General features: G+C 33.8%; 3 protein-coding genes across 3 annotated transcripts; 1 reads left to right on the top strand and 2 right to left on the bottom strand.

The window, feature by feature from the left end:
• Positions 1-1,897: 1,897 nt before the first annotated feature.
• On the bottom strand, positions 1,898-4,106 carry LOC133196978 (uncharacterized). The gene is made up of 3 exons (XM_061332821.1): positions 3,254-4,106; positions 3,081-3,149; positions 1,898-2,481 (listed from the first exon to the last, which is right to left on the bottom strand). The coding sequence occupies exons 1-3, from the start codon at positions 4,050-4,052 to the stop codon at positions 1,898-1,900; spliced, it is 1,452 nt and encodes a 483-aa protein (XP_061188805.1). The 5' UTR covers positions 4,053-4,106.
• A 1,103-nt stretch (positions 4,107-5,209) lies between these two features.
• On the top strand, positions 5,210-6,970 carry LOC133197595 (solute carrier family 52, riboflavin transporter, member 3-B-like). Its single transcript, XM_061333702.1, has 2 exons — positions 5,210-6,443; positions 6,558-6,970. Exons 1-2 carry the CDS (start codon positions 5,292-5,294, stop codon positions 6,750-6,752), a joined length of 1,347 nt encoding a protein of 448 aa, XP_061189686.1. The 5' UTR covers positions 5,210-5,291; the 3' UTR covers positions 6,753-6,970.
• Positions 6,954-18,962, bottom strand: LOC133197601 (centrosomal protein of 290 kDa-like). Its single transcript, XM_061333708.1, has 7 exons — positions 18,872-18,962; positions 16,863-17,002; positions 12,636-12,737; positions 11,523-11,613; positions 9,944-10,079; positions 7,440-7,534; positions 6,954-7,351 (listed from the first exon to the last, which is right to left on the bottom strand). The coding sequence occupies exons 1-7, from the start codon at positions 18,902-18,904 to the stop codon at positions 7,202-7,204; spliced, it is 747 nt and encodes a 248-aa protein (XP_061189692.1). The 5' UTR covers positions 18,905-18,962; the 3' UTR covers positions 6,954-7,201.
• Positions 18,963-19,267: the final 305 nt, after the last annotated feature.

Raw genomic sequence — 19,267 nt, 5'->3', positions numbered from 1 at the left:
AGCATATCAATATCAGTGGTGCACAAATATTTAATTAAATTTTTTTTACAGATATATATGTATATCTATGTATATATTATTTATGAATGCATGTAACCTTTTTTGTTTCTCCTCCTCCAATTCTTTCTCTCTCTCTCTAAAATAATAAAAACTACACCTTCTGTATATTCTTTTAAACATATGTTGAATTAAATAACAGAATGTGTAAAACAAAAACAAAGAATTATATAAAAAAAATTTTTATAAATATAACAAAAGTTATACCTGTATGTTTACATTGTGAAAGAAATTCTTTATTGTATTGAAATAACTACTAGAAAGCATGTCAATATCAATATCAGTGGTGCACAGATATTTAAAAAAAAACTTTTAAAAATATCTATATTTATAAATATGGCAAAAGTTGACTAAATTTTAGTCCTGATACAATACTAAGTATGTCTAAGCTGTGGAAGAAATTCTTTACTGTAATACATACAGAGTCTCGTGCAGTTAAATGTTATGATTTATAGTTACATATAAATGAATTTTTAGGTAGCTAGAGTAGTTTACACATGCATGTTCTCTTCATCTCCTCGATCAATTCGACTTCATTTACTTTTCATAAATTATTTTTATGACACATATTTACGGGGGGGGGGGGGGGGGGGGAAACGTCAGAAAATAGAATCTGAAGCAATCCTTTTTTTGCAAATCTTAATGACAAGTGACACCGAAACACAAATGGCCGTAGGAACCGGGGGCACGGGGTGGGTGGGGGGGGGCGTGCCCCCCCCCCCCCCCCCAGTTCCCAATTAATAATTTTGCCGATATATAGAAGACATAGCTAAGGCTTACAAGTGCCCCCTTAATAATAACGTCTGATGACCTTTTTTTTTTTTTTTTGCGTGTCAAGGAATTATTGGTAGCTGATAGTGCCCCCAAATAAAAATGTATGGTTGTGCCCCCCCCCCCCCCCCAACTGAAATTGCTTCCTTCGGGCCTGACACATTTTAAAAACTTTACCACTGCCCTTCTAATTTCTTGAACAGATTCAAATTTCAGTCCTCGCAAGGTTGTCTTAGGAAGAAGCGAATATATGTTCATATTCTGAATTTTACAATCTTTGGTCTACCAATTTTTGGCGCTGAGGTAAAACTATCTCTGAATTTTATATCATTTTTTCTATATACAATTGCTCTACTAACGTTTTAGTACATGCATGTTATTCATGTCATTTCCATATCTTTTTCCCCTCTGAAGAGGACATACCATATTCAACAGAGTATTTTATAACATCCCTGTGCACAGGCAATGCGTTTGACGACGCCATTTGCGGCAAACTCAATCCAGAGTGTGCTTTGAAAATTACGTCATCACTCTTCTGCCTCTGATGTCATTAACGTAAAGATTTAATATAACATGCTGATTTTTTTCCTGATTCGATTGATATTAATTTGAATTTTAATTAACAAAGAAACAAATACAATTGCGATAGAAAGAATTACCTAACAATTTATTCTGGACTAGAGCTTGTGGCGACAGACCATCAGCATTCTTATAAATATTTTTATTACTAGTAAAGATTTTTACTTCAGAATTGATTATTTTTAGAAACATGTAATAAATGATAGTCATGCAAAATTTGGTTGAATAATATATTAATTGTATTGTGTAGAAACTAGGGTTTGTGTACAGCGTCTTGTATGTGGTTTTTACAGGCAGGACACGTGTAACGTCCATGCATGTCATTTGCATCAACGGAAGCAAATGTGACTCTTGCAGCTAATTTTCAAAAGTATGCAATTTGTGTCACTTTAGATTTAATTGACAGACAGAATTAAAATTTCAAATATTTATTAAACTGATTTATTGACAGTATTTTTAATCTGTAATTTTAAGTCACTTTTCACAAGGATTAGCTCTTTATATTTGTGCAGACTTTCATAAGCTTTCTCACGAAATCCCGGACAAGTGTGGGATTATCAAGACTTCCGAAATCAGCAATACTTTGAACATGGCTAGAATCTGTCGCAATGTCAAGATTAATCTGTCTGTTGAATTCTTTCGAAATACCTATTACAAAAATGTCAACGCTCTGATTTTTGAGTTTTTCAGCTTCCAGACTGGCATGAGAAGGCAAAATCGGAGTGCCATCGGTCAAGAGGACTAACACGTTTGGATGCCCGGTTCGGTCACCATTAGTGCCGTTAAATAGATTTTCCCTTACGAATCGAAGGCCGCGTGATGTCAGGGTAAGGCCTGGGTGGTTAAACGATATATTCTGAACAGCTTCATACAGGTAGAGTTGTTGAGGGTAGGTATCGAGATAGAACTCCAACTGAGGTGTGGTTGAGTAAGTCACCACCCCAACTTGATCGGTATGTGGATCAATATTCAGGAATTGGATGATCTTAAAGATGAAGTCCTTTAACATTTGAAAATGGTCAGTCCCAACACTACCGGACTCATCCACAAGAAACACCAAGTCCAAACCACAGACTGTCATAAAAGAAAAGATAAAATTCAGGCCCGTAGAAAGCAGGGGGAGGCCCCCCCCCCCCACTTTTCTGAGTGTATTATTTTGCTATTGTAAATTTTCCTTTATATGCTGGTTGCCCCCTTTTTGCTGCAGTAAGGTCGAGTACTGGACTGGATAATTCCAGGATTTGGATAGTTAAAGACCCCCTTTTTTGCTTGTCAGTTTATTTTGGGAAGTTGGCCCCCTCACTTTTTTGGTCAGTTAAGGTTTTTTTCTTTTCTTTTTCTTTCTTTCTTTTTTTTTTTTGGTTGTCAGATTTTTTTTTAAAGAGGTTCACCCTCCTCCTTTTGAAACCGTTGCTACGGGCCTGAATTTGGTTTGAAAGGAAAACAAAAACGGAATAAAATGTATGATACAATGATTATAAGGAAATATAAAAGTGTCCCGGAGACTTGGCAATTAAAAGGCTTTTCTAAAACTGAAGCAGAAAATCGAGGAAAAATTGCATGTATACGACAGTCACGTTTTGATAAAAATATTCAACTGAATTTTTTCCAGATAAGTTAAAATATCAGCATTTCCACAAGAAATTATCGTTTATTAAAAAGTACAATTATACCTTCATAGTTAGGACAAAGTGTTGAACCATTGGAAAGCGACTGCAAATTGGCAATATTCGAAGACATGGCTTTAAAACAAAACATATGCAACAATAATCATATACATGTACAGTATCAAATGAAAACATTATTCGGTATCTACATGAATTATTCGTATGGATGTTATTTTTACCCAATGCCGTTCGCTGACACTGATCTAAATCACTGTTGCGAATGTTTAACTCCTTTCTAGTGCCATTCAACTGTGTCTCTAGAAGCTGATTTCTCTCGCGAGAAACGTTTAGTGCTGCTTCTGTCTGATCGTTGCTTTTGGTACATGTGGTCAAGTTCGCCTCCAGCTTTCCAATAAGCGAAGTCGACCTGTTCAGTTGTGCTTGTAAAAGATTTATTTTGTCAACAGAAGTTATGTTTTGGTGAGCACAATCATGCTGGATGCGTGAGATATTAAGTTGTAGTTCTACCACCCGTGCATCATGGCTTTGGTTTACCAGCGAGTCGTTCAGCTGTTTCTCCAGTAAGTTTATTTTAGTACTGGATATATTTACAGCTTCTTCAAGTTGTCTTCTTTGCAAGGCACAACTGGTTAAATTGTTTGTCAGCTGTATCGCAAGAGAATTAGACTCGTTCACCTTGGTTTGCAATTCATGAATCTTATCATTCAAGACAACTTTCTCTTTACTGTACGTTGATTCTAATTTCGTTATATTAGTCTTCAAGGTCTGTACGAAGTCTTTTTGGTGCTGCAGCTCCGAAGAGAGCAACGAGTTACGTACCGTTAGTTCTATGTTCTTGTCACTGAGATCATGAAGCTGCTCATGTAGATACTTCAACTCGGCCGTCAGAAACGTTGGGTCGGGCGTACTCGGAACGGATGTCGGATCAAAGAGGAACCTCTTGTGATTGTGCTGGTTGCAAATAACTCCATATCGAGTTAAAACAGTTAGAAGAAAAACTCTAGGAATGAAATCCATTGACGATGAGGAACTTAGATTATATCATATCTGTCAGATGTCAAGGATCGGCGACACACCAAAAGATAAGGCTTTCTGTACAATTACCAAATTCTTATTTGATGCAGTTTTATTCTAAAAAGTCAGTGATATTCTAATACTAAAATCTTAAATTATGTTTTTTTTCTTTTTAGCTCATTACATGCCAGAGGTGTTTGAAAGCCATTTTTTCAAGCACTTAGCAGGGACTTTGAAAGTAAAGGGCAAACCACGAGTGTGTGTGTGTTTGGTGGGGGTGGGTGGGTGGGGACTCGGCGTAAGAATTTCATTTTAGAGCCATAGGAATCAAAAACAATAGAACACATTTTGATAAACAAGGAATATTTTCAACATAAACACACATAACTGAGTATATAGGTTTTTTGATCTGAGAAAATTTATGCAAGCACTGATCGACAATTTGTTATCATTGGCCTTTATCTTAAATCAACAGTTACTTCATCACACTACCTGTACAAGTAAGAATACTAGGTATGGAACACCAAATTGACATCTAATTAATATATGAATCCATCTTGGAGTCGATCGAATATTATAAAGCATAAATATCGTATATTCAGATTAATTCTATAAAGGGTGCAGTTTGCAAATATTTACATTTACCGGTACATATTACAATTGTCACCAAGTGTTTTAATTTTCTTGAAATTTTGGGTAAGATCTTCGTCATGACATCGTGATTTCTCGATTCAGTAGCATCGGGAAGCCAGGACGAACTGGGTACTGTAAAAAGACTTAAATATAAAGCATTAGAACTTCACCGTTTATGCAAATTAGCATGCGTTTCAAGATTGGCTATCACTTCACACACACACACACACCCTCACACACACAAAAGAAAAAAAGGCACACCCTCCTTAAATATACATGTATGTAGAGGTCAAATATGTTGGTACCCAAAGATACTTGTAAGTCTTGTCACAAAGAATATACACATGTGAAATATGAAAGCCATACCTCAACCCAATCAAAATCATGGGCAAGGTTAAAGTTTTTGCGGACAAACAGACAGACGGACGGACAGGGAAAAAACTATATGCCCCCGAATCTTCGATTACGGGGGGATACAAAAAGACGTTGTGTATAGAGAAAGGTATATAAAATATTTACTGCAGTACTTCAAAAATGTACACTTCATGTCTTGACAATTGATGTTGATTAAATTTGGCGCTCCGTAGTTAAATTGTTACAAAATGAGGAATGGCGATTGACAAAGTGAAATCTTATTTTAAGTCGTTTGACGTTAACTTTCCTGTGTTTTGTTTGACAATTCTGTTTGGACTGGGGTCGTGGCTCACAATTAATGGAGTCTGGGTAGAGCTGCCGACCATTGTTAACTTCGTTCCCGAGCAATGGAAATTGTCATCATACCTATCCATTATAGGCCAGATAGCCAACATCGGTCCTACTGCTGTCCTCATCCTTAACAAAGTGAGACCAAAGTGGCTTAACGAGACCTTCGTAACCTACGTCATCATCATTGTAGGCACTGCGTCATGTATCTCGTCGGCTTTCCTGTGGCAGAAAACATCAGCAGTAGGAGGAGAGGAACACAGTGTGGCGTTGTTTATTTTCGTTTTTCTTCTTGGTCTTTGTGACTGTACATCTACAGTTATATTTCTACCATTCATGGCCCTACTGAAGCCAGACTATATGACAGGGTTATACATTGGGGAAGGTTTAAGTGCACTTGTACCAGCAGTGATAGCTCTCGGTCAGGGCGTTGGAAATACCGAGTGTAGGAATGTATCAACTGTCAATATAACAATAAATATTACAATCTTTCACACAGAACAAGTTTCCTCTTCTCCAAATTTTCCCGTACGAGATTTCTTTTTGGCGTTAGCAACCATGATGATAATCTGTGGCATATCATTTTCTTTACTCAGATATGCCCCTTTCTGCAAGAGCGAGCGATTAAGTCTTACAGACAATTCGGCAAAATCTATCTCGACATCTTGCCAATTGCAGGAAAAGAAAGACTCGGCAAATGGTCATGCAGACACTACTGTGCTTATTCAGAAACATGAGCATAGCATGTCAAAGACAACCAAAGTTGTGTGGTTAGCTGTTATTATTTGGGTCAGTTTCCTAGCAAACGGATTTCTACCTTCCATTAGCACGTATTCCGCCTTACCTTACGGGACTGACGCTTACCATTTGGCAGCCATACTAGAAAATATAGCAAATCCTTTGGCGCCTACTTTGGCTTTCTTTCTTCCAGCCAAATCCTTTCGGTCCCTTTTATCTACTGCTTTAGCTGGCTCAATTTTCTCTGTCTATCTCATAGTTTTGGCGGGAATGAGTCCCAGTCCACCACTTGCGGGTTCACTAGCTGGGTCATTTCTTATGGTAAGTAGCTTTATGCGAGGCAAAATAATAAATAATATATTCTTTAAATATTTTTTCTTAGCATCATGTAGTACTTGCAGGGAAATGTATAACATTCATTTAACTGTTTTACAGGTGGTGTGTTATATAGGGAAGACTTGCCTGTTTATATATACCAAGGTATGTGTTGCCGTATTGTTTCGCCTTGATGGAAAACAATCCCTGTTTTTATTGGGAGGGGTCACACAGTTGGGGGCATGTCTAGGCTCCGTGGTGGCCTATATTCTGGTCAACGTGATTGTGGTCTTTCAAAGTTCTCCACAGTGTTAATTAACATTATTATGTTGGTGTAAATGTACTAGTATATTGGAGTATAATTCTATCAGGAGTACTGCCACCAAGTAAGAGATATGGAAGTTTGACTACATCCTCCAGGAATGCTAGTCTGTTCAAAAAGGAAGTCTTAATGTAGAGAAATTCAATGTTATTTTTACATGCTTTTATTTTTCATTTTCTACTTAAATCATAACATGCAAGTAAAATAATGTCATTCTCTGAATAAAATAAATTTGTATGTGAAAATAATGATGATGTCTTATTTTGATCTGCACCGTAAATATTCAATGTCTGTGACTGCGTTGGTGAGGGTGATGATGATCTTATATAAACATTGTATACAATGTACTTTGAAGGACTATGTAGCATCTATCACAATAAAAGTGTGACAATCCTGTATTTACGTCTCTCGTGTCACACATTCCTTCTACCTCCATTAACTGCTAAGAAGCGTCCTGTAAACATTTCTCAGGATGAGGATAGGGTACACCAAACTGAATACACACTTTTCTGAGGGTCTTCTCATACTCCTTGTTAAGTTTTGTTGCTTGCTTTAGTCCAAACTTGAGATCCTCTATTTCTTCAAAGAATCCCTAAATAAATAAAAAATGCATCAAACATAAGTTTCAATGTCAGTCATGTACACACTGGGATAAAGACTATGTGCTTACATGTACTTACAAAATCCAGTCCCTTCAATTCTGTCCTGAGTTTCTCATTTTCTCTTTTCATTCTTTCACATTCCTTGACTACTTTTTCATATTTTGTTTTCATTCCTATAAACAAAGATTATTATAAACCTAAGTTAAAATTTAAATGAAAGAAAAAGTGAGCAAGCTCACATACCCCACGCTCCCCCAAAACTCAACAATGCAACACATTTTAAATACACAATATAATTATTCAAAAAGGGGCATTACTTGCAAAACATCAAAACTTCTTGCATATAAGGACATTCAAATCTTTGTATGTTACAAATTTAATTGGGCTGAAGTTTCTAGATAAATAGTGGAATCAAAATTTCTTGGTAATATACAAATCTATACATTATGTCTGAAATACCTACAAAGTTTCAGGAAATTCAGTGCAGGAGTTATGCTGACAAACTGTTATTTAAATTCCTCAGTGATTTCGATTTGTTAATGAGTATAAGTCCATGTCCAACACATGACAATTTACACATTTAAATAATTGATGGAAACAAAATTATGATGTAGTCATATGAATTTGTTTTTATATAGTGTACTTATGAAATGATTTAAGGCAAAGCACCAATTTGAGAGGGGTGGGGGTTGGGGTTGAGAACTATCCAAGATTTTGTGTGTTGTGTGTGTGTGAGGGTGTGTGTGTGTGTGTGTGTGTTATATCATTAATATTTTGATCTCAAAATCAATAGGGGTCTTTTAAGGTCATGAAATATTTCACATAAAATTTAATTACAAAATTTAAAGCTGATTCCAGTGGATTTCCTAATTACCTAGCTGGAAAGTTTCTTCAATAATAGGCAAAACTCTTAAGGCAAAAATAATGGAATCGGAATTTCCTGGTAATATGCACATCTACACACTGTGTACTAAATATCTGCAAAGTTTAACCAAATTCCTTGCACAGTTTAAGAGGAGTTGCACTAACAAACTGTTCGTCTCTATATTCAAGATATGGCCAAAAATCTGAGTTGAAAAGTGCCGAAATTCCCAGAAAAATAATGGAATCAAAATTTCCTGGTAATATGCACATCTACACACTGTGTACTAAATATCTGCAAGGTTTGACCAAATTCTGTGCAGCGTTTTAAGAGGAGTTGCGCTGACAAACTGTTCATCTCTATATTCAAGATATGGCCAAAAATTTATGTTGAAAAGTGCCAAAATTCCCAGAAAAAATAAAGGAATCGGAATTTCCTGGTAATATGCACATCAAAACATTGTGTCCTAAATATCTGCAAAGTCTGACCAAATTCTGTGCAGCGGTTTATGAGGAGTTGCACTGACAAACTGTTCATCTCTATATTCAAGATATGGCCAAAAATCTAAGTTGAAAAGTGCCGAAATTCCAAAAAAAAATAATGGAATCAAAATTTCCTGGTAATATGCACATCTACACACTGTGTACTAAATATCTGCAAGGTTTGACCAAATTCTGTGCAGCGTTTTAAGAGGAGTTGCGCTGACAAACTGTTCATCTCTATATTCAAGATATGGCCAAAAATTTATGTTGAAAAGTGCCGAAATTCCCAGAAAAAATAAAGGAATCGGAATTTCCTGGTAATATGCACATCAAAACATTGTGTCCTAAATATCTGCAAAGTCTGACCAAATTCTGTGCAGCGGTATATGAGGAGTTGCGCTGACAAACTGTTCATCTCTATATTCAAGATATGGCCAAAAATCTGAGTTGAAAAGAGCCGAAATTCCCAGAAAAATAATGGAATCGGAATTTCCTAGTAGTATGCACATATACACATTGTGTCCTAAGTATCTGCAAAGTTTGACCAAATTCTGTGCAGCGGTTTATGAAGAGTTGCGCTAACAAACTGTTCATCTCTATATTCAAGATATGGCCAAAAATCTAAGTTGAAAAGTGCCGAAATTCCAAGAAAAAATAAAGGAATCGGAATTTCCTGCTAGTATGCACATCTACACATTGTGTCCTAAATATCTGCAAAGTTTGACGAAATTCTGTGCAGCGGTTTCTGAGGAGTTGCGCTGACAAAAAAACAGGACTGACGGACTGACTGACTGACTGACTGACACACTGACTGACTGACTGACTGACTGACGGACGGGTCAAAAACATTATACCCCCCGCAACTTGTTGCGTGGGGTATAATAAAGACTTACAAGATCCTAAAATAAAAAGGGGTTAATCAATTCACAAAGCAAACTCAGTTTGGTAAATACAATGTTTATATACCGGGTATGTATCACCATTTACAGAGTATTACTTATAATTCACACAAATTACAGTGAAACCTGTCTTATCTGATACGCACTGGGAGACAAATTTTGTGTTGGAATAGACAGGTTGTTGGATAACACAGTGTAAAGAACATGGAAAATAGTAAAATTAGAATGAAAATCAGGGTAGGAATTCACAGTGATACAGATTGTACAGGTGTTGGATTATACTGTTCTCACTGTAATGATAAAAATTCTTTATAGACAAAGAAGTTGTGAATGCCTTACCTGTTTTCAACTCTTCAGTTGATGCTGGCAGTTCTACAGACTTTTTCTTTGGGTTTTGATTCATTAACTGTCGTTCTAGGGACATTCTTGTGTTTTTTTCTTCTTTCAATAGTCGCTCCAGTTCTGATATTCTGATCTAAAATAAAATTCTGAGATTTTCAGGTGATAGCTAATGATCTGTGTCTTAAATTAGAGATGTTTAACCGGACTATTATCCCTGCAGTAACTCCAAACCAAAACAAGAAAAGTATTGGCAGTTTAAGATTTTTAATAATTTCATTAATTTCAACCTCTACAGGCCACAAAATCAATTCGTTATTTCCATAAATTTGTTATAACAACTGTGTTTGTAATAATGGTAAACTTTTACAAGAATTTTTTAAAAATTTTGCCCAGGATCCTAAAAAACTTTGCTATATCTGTGTTCTCAGTGACATTTCACAAGTTAAATTTAAACTAGTTTAACTGTACCAAATATCACAAAGTAATCCAGAAAACAATTAAGTTTATTATTGTTATTGAAATAAAAGACGTGATTAAAAGTCACATGCAGGATGTAACCTCCACTCCTTAAAATAAATACCAAACAATCAACAAGACAAGATTATTATGTTCATAACTCTTGTAAAATCTGAAAGGTAAGAACAAAATCATGAGCTCCTGTTTCCTGTGGAAATGAATTATTTTGCTTTGTCCAGTTTTGGAGAGAAATACTGGTGTGACACCTTAAATACAGTTCTGAGATTTGTGTTTCATACATAGATGCATGGACAATTGGACGTACATACTAGGGATGGGTATCGGCAAAAATTTCGTATCGTGATATATCACGATTTTTTCCTAAAAATATCACGATTTTTACACACAATTTTTACTACAATTTAAAATAATTTTTCATCATATTTCTTAAAAATATGCCATATAAACATAACTTTACATTTTTAATTTTCATTTATTTAGTATATAGCATATTTTGATGCCGTTGTTTAACTGTTTTCACTTTTTTTTTTACACTTCCTATGATTGTCATTCAATACTTTGAACAAATACATGAATAATTTTTGGAATTTATAGTTATGTACCAAATACCGGTATTTTAGTCTCCGTATCACGATACGTATCACGCAATGAAAAATCGCGATATACCGGTATATCGATAAAATCACGCATCCCTAGTACATACAGACAAGTTGATTCTAGCAAACCCTTCCTGCTTACTGCCACATTGTACACAGGTAAAATTGCAACGTATGTTCAACATATGTTTCGAGAACATAAGTTGAACATATGTTGACCATATGAATTTTCGACAGTATGTTGAACATATGTTTAAAAAATATGTTGAACATATGTTTGAAATATATGTTGAAAAATAAAGCAGACTCAAAACATATGTTGAACATATGTTGCTCGTTTTTTATGGCAAACATATGTTTCAGAACATGTGTTTAACATCTGTTAAACATACATTGCAATTGTACCTGTGTATATAATTACGGTAATCTTTATTATTAAACACATGTTCACTAAGTATTAAGTTTACTGTAACAATGGCATACTCTATGTAGCCTGATCTTACATTCAGATCTGTTATGGTTTCTACATGCAGCATATTCATCTTTACTTCCTTTTCATATCTTCTCATCATCTGATTATGTAGAGACAAGAGCCTTAAAAGAACAAAATGTATGTGAAAATATTAATAAATATATATAATAGTATTATTGTATATATAACAATAATATAAGATTGTGCTAAAGAGTGTACTGTCAACATTGCATTAAATTCTGAATATACATTGTATTACAATAAAATTGGTACATATATTGTTCTTGTTCATATTAATAAATTTATGAAAATAATATTTTTGTGGCACTACACATTCAATTGATTTTAAAATTTCAAGAACAGATTATAAAAAAATTGACATCTCTAACAAGAGTCACCCAAATAAACTCTACTTTCAAATACAATTTTCTACAGAACTTGGGTATTCTAACTTATTTTTAGTCTATCATCGCATACCACAGGTTTTGTTTCTATTATATTTCCACAAACAAATGGCAATTTGTTCATTCTCATGAATGCCTCACTAAATACTAGTGTTTATTAAGTGATACCAGATTTATCTTGACATATGTAATCACTCTGTGGCAATTTTGGGCACATTTACATGGAGATACCCATAATAGAATCATGTCTGCTATGTTTGGTGATTTATTGGTAAAAATATGATAGATTCTGAAGAACAAAGGTGAGTAAAAACAAAGCTCAACATTAAAAGACAGGGTTTTGTTTGCAGATTATTTGTGAATATGCTGAACAGCGTCACTCGTTTAGACAATGAAATTCAAACTGAAGTTGAATGTATGGCTCGTGTTTATGGTTACATTCAAATGTAAGACTGGCCTATCATTTTCACTGGACAAAAGTTTCTGACTTGAAGTGTTGGATCATTATTCCATTGATATATTGTATATCATTAATATTTATGAGAATGAGCAAATGTTTTAGTAGACAGCCACAGGTTTGTGGAAATAGAAGAGACACAAATCCCGTGGCATGCAACAATGTCTTTAGTCCTGCTTGATGGAATTTTTCTAACATTATACATGTACATATACAGGCAACATGCACGAGAGAGAAAGAGAGAGAGAGAATTCAATTGATATGTGTCATGATCAATTCATACTTGTTTGTCTGTTCCACATCTGCTTTAAATGAGGGGTCCTCCTTCTTCTTCACAGCCACTGCTGGCTGCCACACTCTGTTTCCTTCTGTTTGTGTTGAAGAACTACAATTTTTTTTTTTTTAGCATCAATGGTCATGAAAAGTAATGATTATGAATCAAAGTTAATTAATTTCTTCAAAGAAAAAAAAATTCAATCTATTCACAAAATACACAATTATATTGATGAATGTTCTCATTTTAATGAGAAATTTAAATAATCAAATGGACTGAGCATGAAATGGCAAAGTCTAATGTTGTGATACAATGGTACATCAAAATAGGTCAATAAAAAAATGGAAGAAAATGAAAATTTGATGATGGAAAACTAGGGCTGTGTATTGAGCAAAATATTTCGATATGATACGATATTTTATAAAGTGATATGCGATATATTGGATTATTTAAGAAATGAATGTAATATTTTTTTCTTTGACCGACGTATCAAAGAAAAAATTTGGACGGAAAACGTCATCAATGCGCGTAGCGCATTGATGAAAACGTTTTCTGTCCAAATTTTTTCTTTGATACGTCGGTCAAAGAAAAAAATATTACATTCATTTCTTATCATTTAATTATGATTTTAAAATAATAAAATGAAACTTTCCCTCAGTTTACTATAAAATTTACGCATCAAAAACAGTGCGTAGGAATATATCACAACAATGTTGCTGAAATTCAAAATGGCTATAGGCCTAACGAAGAAACAACGTTCTCAAATATTGTCGTGTCACTACCAGCCTTTTCTAACAATAATTAACAGTTCTTTAACACAAAAAACTTACCTGTTGTGTTATTAATTTTTTGCTATATCCCAATGGGTATATTTTCCCCGGTTCGTAAATTTCAAGGGATGCTACTCAGATATCCTAACAACTCTTTCTATAGGTCACAGAAATTTTGAATTTCATTTGCGCATCTCTTCATCTGAATTTCAAACCGAACATATAAATATGTATCACAGCCTGTCCATGCTGTAAAATCTGAAAGAGTCTGTTGCCTACTGTTTAACATTGAAAGAATTCCGTCCTCATTCATGCAGCGCCCTTCATGCCGTGTCGTTTTTCTCGAACATTCGATTCCTAAGAATTAACAGATTAACGGCATTTCCCCGCTTTGGTAGCATAAAAACATTTCTTCACAGTTCTATTGTTCATACCAGTTATCTCAAAGTCAAACATTTAACATAGGTATGCTGATTTCTTTCTTTCTTTCCCATTACTGTATTGTTGTCATGCAGACGATCTGATTTGTTTAGCAAAGGGGGATAATTCAAAAAGAAACGAAAGTAGACAATAAGTCAGGAACGTAACGGACAAGTTTCGAAATTCAGGAATATATCTATTAGAGAAAAGGTATTCAATTGTTCCTTCATGAACTTCTGGAAGCGGGAAATACACATGTAAAGACAGGCAAAGTAGTTCCGGCTGCTGAGTGCAAGCGAACTCCAAATTCTATTGATGCAGTTATCAAAAGAATTTTTTATCCAATCAGAATCAATTATTTTAAAGAAATTAAATGATTTATTTAGTCTTTCAAAAATGTCTTGTAAATGACATTTAATGTATAAATTTGATAAAAACTGGGTGAGTCTAACATAACATGTTAATAGCGATTCTCTGTAACCACTTAAACTTCTCTGCCACGCATGGTCACCGATTTTGATGAAATTTTGCCCATTATTACAACTTAACACCAGAAACATATATCAAATAAAATTTCGTTGCTATGTGTCTTGGTTGCCATGGTAACAGGCAGAAAAGTTGAAAAAATTGAGATTTTCAGCTACTTTGAATCTTTATTAAGTCTTAATAAAGACTAAGAAAAACAAACAAACTATTATCACAAAAACATGACACCTTGTTGCAACTTATGCTGTAAAGAAACTATTTAGAATTTATCTCTAAGTAGGTGGTAACCATGGGTACATTTGGAATACATTTAAGATGCTGAAAAAATGCTGAAAAACGCTCAATATTCACTAATGATAGATGTTACATGATCAAACTCAATCAACAATTGAAGAAAAACGATAAAAATATTTGTCCTTAAGTAATAAGGTATTGGCAATATTATTCTAAAAATAACTTTCATGGTTGCCATGGTAACACAGTGTAATGATGCAAAATTCGTTGCTAAGATTGGGTTAATGCTACTATCTTGAGGTAAAACAATAAAATTCATGACTGGCACATATACATCCTTAGGACCTTGCAACACCGACAACATAAGAAAAATTGGGATTAATTGTTACTTTGCAGTGTAACCATGGAAACAACGTACCTGTTGTTTAAAGTGATATTTTCTTACTGCCTTAGGAATTTACTTACCTTTTAATCAAGGAACATATGATTTGACTCACCTTGAATAGTACTTATCTGGTAGAACTAAAGTTGAATATCATATATTGATAAAGTTTGTTGAAAAATACAACACTGTTGCTATGGTTACCAAGAAGGGAAAATGTTCAATTTCGTTAATTTTATTTCAAAATTAAATCCTATGTGCCAGCTTTTTGCATCCAGTTAGAGGTTGGTTGGTAGTCAAAATTGAAAGTCAGGTTAGTTGTTCATATATATCAATCATAAAAGTTTTGGGAATCTACATACAAGGGTACATATCCAAGGAAACAGAATATTTTTCAGATTTTTATGCATATTTTTTCGGCTAATTTCCATAGCAACGCTCTATTTAAAGAACCAAATTTGAATTTTTTGAAATGTGAAAATTAGGGTCACACCAACACCTTTAAAAATTGATCATCAGTTATATAGAAATATGCTTTGTAAAAAGATAGGATAAGATTAAAATACTAAGAGAGTAAATATAAAATCCCTTTGTGGTATTAAAACCATGGCAACCATTGCCAACTTATTAGAAATATCATATTTCGTCCTTGGTATACGTTACAAGGATCTCCTGTCTATTATTTGCTTGCATTTCAACCTATAATTGTTTTTATTCTTAAGTGTATGACTTTATAAAATTAACTGAACAAAATTATTACTTTTGAATACTTTGTTTCCATAGTAACGTATGTAATAGTTGATTTACCAAACATGTTTATCATGCATTTAAGACATCAGGCCTTCAACTTTCAGAAACAATCATTGCCACTTGTTTGCTTTGCTGCAAACGTTAACTGTGGGACTCTGAACATGTTGAAAAATGCCATTTTTCAAAATTTAGGACATGTTGCTATGGTAACCATGACACGTAGCAACCAATTTTTGCCTGATTTGAGTTTACGGTATCAAAGACTTTTATCATAGAGAGTTTGGAGAAATTCTGAGACTATGCGTGCCACAGTTCCTATATAAAAGTTAAAGTCATTACAGAGAATGGCTCTTAAAATATAGTTGTCTATGTATTTTGTAATAGCTATTTAAGATGTCTATCTCCTTAATGTTTATTTCATTACTGACCAGTTTTAATTCAAAACATTTAAAAATAATCTTTGGTAACTGAAATTACCAACTTTTTTACAGAATTATAAGGAAAACTGCCTGTCCGATACGTATTGGAAGTTATTTTTTTAATACGATACATTCCTGAATATCGATACGTATTGAACATTCGATATATTGACACAGCCCTATGGGAAACTTGTTATCTATAAAATGAGCTTCATCTCCACACTTGAGTTGTAAATGACTCCAATGTACCATCTTGATTAAAAAAAAATTTAATTTTTTATTAAAAAGAAGAAAAATCTTGAAAATCTCATACTAGTGGTTCAAATAGTTAGAGGGACAAGCATACAAGGGTAACGTTAGGAGACATCATTTCCTTCAAGGGTTGGGTTTGAGTGGGGAGCTGGCAGTTTTTGGAAATAATCTGTCCTCAAAACACTGAAAATAAACAATCAGTCCTTAACTGGTGCTGCTACCCTCTCTCCCTCACCACCACCAAAACGAGAGTTTTTTAAATTTGGCAGTTATTACCTTTTTTATGGGGACTTGTTAAACTTTTTTCAATTTAGAAAAAAAAAACAACTATCATTGCAGCTGGAAATGCTCTTGGCAATTATTTTCCACCCCATTATGTGTTCTAGGGCATATGGCTTTGGTTTACTGGGTTACTTTTATTTGTCAATGCAAGCGGTGGTTGCAGGAAACAAAAATAAATACCAATCATTATTTTAAGAAATCCAGAATCTCAACATATTCTTTGGGAAAAACAACCCCTTACTCTCTTGTTGTGACGTAATTCTTTAACAGTTCTTCCCTCTGCAGCTTCTGCTTTAGATTTGACAGTTCTAATTGAATGTCGTCTTTCTGAACTTTCAATTTCCAGCATTTCTTTTTCAGTTTTTCATTTTCTGCTGTCAACTATAACACAAAATATAAAATTAGCACATATATAGTAGCAGTCTACTGCTGTGTTTTGTTAATGATACATGATTGTTTAATGAACTCAAATGATGTATTATCATATGCAACACAAAATCTTCTTTTTGTTTTTAAAATATATGATGAAACCTTTAGATGAAACATTCTCAGGTCTGGTACAATCACTAGATTTAGCTATGTAGCTTGAATTACCTACATAGCTTTATTTACCTACCTGAAGTAGCTTTATTTAGCTACTAAATCAAACTTATTTCTTAAATTAGCATTTTTCCCAGAAAGTGCAGAAAATTGCACTTTGATGCAGTGACAATTTTCAACTTTGAACTCATATGAAAACAATTCATGAAAAAATCACTCTTGGAGATGTGTCTTTTTCTGCACAATTGCAATCAAAGTTCTAAAAGTTTTGGGGCAATATACAACAGTTAATTTGTGACCTAACAGTTAGGCCAAAAAAAATAAAAGTCTTGTTTCCTGCTACCCGACCTACCCTATTTTTTTGCACCCGACCCTAAAGTTTTTTTTAAGTTTTGGAAGAAAAATAATCGGGAATTTCTGGAATTTTATCGTTCTGTCACCGAAATCAGTTTCTGTGTTAACACAAAACAAGCATTTCATGAAATTCTTGTTTTAAATATGGACTTTCATAAAATACCACTTGAGTTGTGCATAAAAAGACATGAAATTCAACTTTAAAAGACAATATTGACCTGTGACATGTTTAATTTTTATCTTGTATTAGTTCATATCCAAAAAATGCTGTCGGAAAAAAAATAAAATAAAAATATAAAATAAAATAATTTTCCTACCTACCTACCCTATTTTTTTCAGGCTGGTAGCAGGAAACAAGACTATTATTTTTTTTGGCCTTACTTCTTGAGTGAAATAACAAAGAAAACCAGTTTTGGTTAAGGTCAAGATCTAGTAAATGATTTTAGACTGTCTTTTTGGTGCTAGATCCATTATGACATCATAATCAATTTAAACTTTCTTTTTCCCGTACTTTACGGCTCTAATAGAATTATGTAGAAAAAAAAAATATTTTTGTGGAATTCAATTTGAAACCATGTGAAAAGTAATCCTGAAACCTATATTCAATTTAAAAGTATTTTAAAGAAGACACTGAGAACATACAAATTAACATTTTCTGAGAGACTGAAGGCAATCTGGATACATTTCCTTTGTCTGATATGCAAAATACTCCTATATTCATAATTGGTTTTCTTAATCCTTCCTTGAAATTGACAGTTTAAAATAGGAATTTTCGTCTTTTTTACCTACAAATTATGCACCGGAACACCTTATTTGACCAAGCTAAAGTTATAAAGCATCATTAAAGGAATTTATTTCGCAGATTTGAGAAATCTGTAGGCATCTTTCATTTACTAGATCTTGAGCACAATGTGAAGTAAATCATATACTTTTCCACGCTACATCGCACACAAGGTGGTGTGCAGTTACTCAAACAATGGAAATACATATTTTCCTTAAAAGTGTTCAAACGCAGCCATGTTAAATCTATCTCTGTTTTAGAATGCTTTTTAAATAATACCTAGAATAAATTTTAGCAGACATTTTCTTGCGACTTTTTGTCTTTTTAAAATAAAAAGCAAAATTGTGAAAAGTTGCTTTGAAATAGTTAAATAAAGCTACCTGAGGTAGGTAAATAAAGCTACGGTAGGTAATTTAAGCTACGTAGCTAAATGTACTGATTGTACTGGACTGATTCTTGCATAAAGAATTAAAGATATGGAGAGATTATAAAGGAAATTCGGGTCAATTAAATAATTTCTAAAATAATTAACACATCGATGCCTAAAAAGGTAGTTATCTATGTTTGGACAATACCTGAATACAAGTGTGAATATCTGGAAAGGACATTTTATTGACATCTAATAAGTTCTGCAAAACATTTTATCTCCGGAACCCCCACATCGCAACAATATAAACTTCCGGTATGTCTAATTTTAAAATCTTCCCTGTATTCAATCCCGAAAAACTATTGGTTACTTCACAATCCATGACTAAGGAGATGGGTGAACATGACGAGCGATAAGCCTATAGTGTGACAAACATGAAGATGAAAAATTAAATTTCAATTATACCAAAATTTTCCTGGATATTTCGTCTAACATTAAAATATACTTATATAAAGTAAAATCTCTACAATTTGCAAAAATCCCTCAAAGATTGAAATTATTTGCCTGTGAAATATTAGACAAACACAAAAGCGGGCTAAAAGAG

The sequence above is a fragment of the Saccostrea echinata genome, unplaced genomic scaffold (assembly GCF_033153115.1).
Source record: "Saccostrea echinata isolate AGI-Se365-2 ecotype Australia unplaced genomic scaffold, CSIRO_AGI_Sech_v1 ptg000030l, whole genome shotgun sequence".
NCBI classification, from domain to species: domain Eukaryota; kingdom Metazoa; phylum Mollusca; class Bivalvia; order Ostreida; family Ostreidae; genus Saccostrea; species Saccostrea echinata.
Note: the sequence above shows the minus strand (reverse complement) of the source record. Positions and strands in the feature narration are given on the sequence as shown.

What these genes read in the sequence shown, in the direction of transcription:
- LOC133196978 (XM_061332821.1), bottom strand. Translation starts at nt 4,052, where the DNA reads ATGGATTTCATTCCTAGAGTTTTTCTTCTAACTGTTTTAACTCGATAT. An exon ending in GTGTCAGCGAACGGCATTGG is followed by an intron (nt 3,150 to 3,253) that starts GTAAAAATAACA and finishes TTTGTTTTAAAG; the next exon opens with CCATGTCTTCGAATATTGCC. An exon ending in ACTTTGTCCTAACTATGAAG is followed by an intron (nt 2,482 to 3,080) that starts GTATAATTGTAC and finishes CTTTTATGACAG; the next exon opens with TCTGTGGTTTGGACTTGGTG.
- LOC133197595 (XM_061333702.1), top strand. Translation starts at nt 5,292, where the DNA reads ATGGCGATTGACAAAGTGAAATCTTATTTTAAGTCGTTTGACGTTAAC. An exon ending in TAGCTGGGTCATTTCTTATG is followed by an intron (nt 6,444 to 6,557) that starts GTAAGTAGCTTT and finishes ACTGTTTTACAG; the next exon opens with GTGGTGTGTTATATAGGGAA.
- LOC133197601 (XM_061333708.1), bottom strand. Translation starts at nt 18,904, where the DNA reads ATGTCCTTTCCAGATATTCACACTTGTATTCAG. An exon ending in GATGTGGAACAGACAAACAA is followed by an intron (nt 11,614 to 12,635) that starts GTATGAATTGAT and finishes TGTTCTTTTAAG; the next exon opens with GCTCTTGTCTCTACATAATC. An exon ending in AATTGAAGGGACTGGATTTT is followed by an intron (nt 7,352 to 7,439) that starts GTAAGTACATGT and finishes TTATTTATTTAG; the next exon opens with GGATTCTTTGAAGAAATAGA.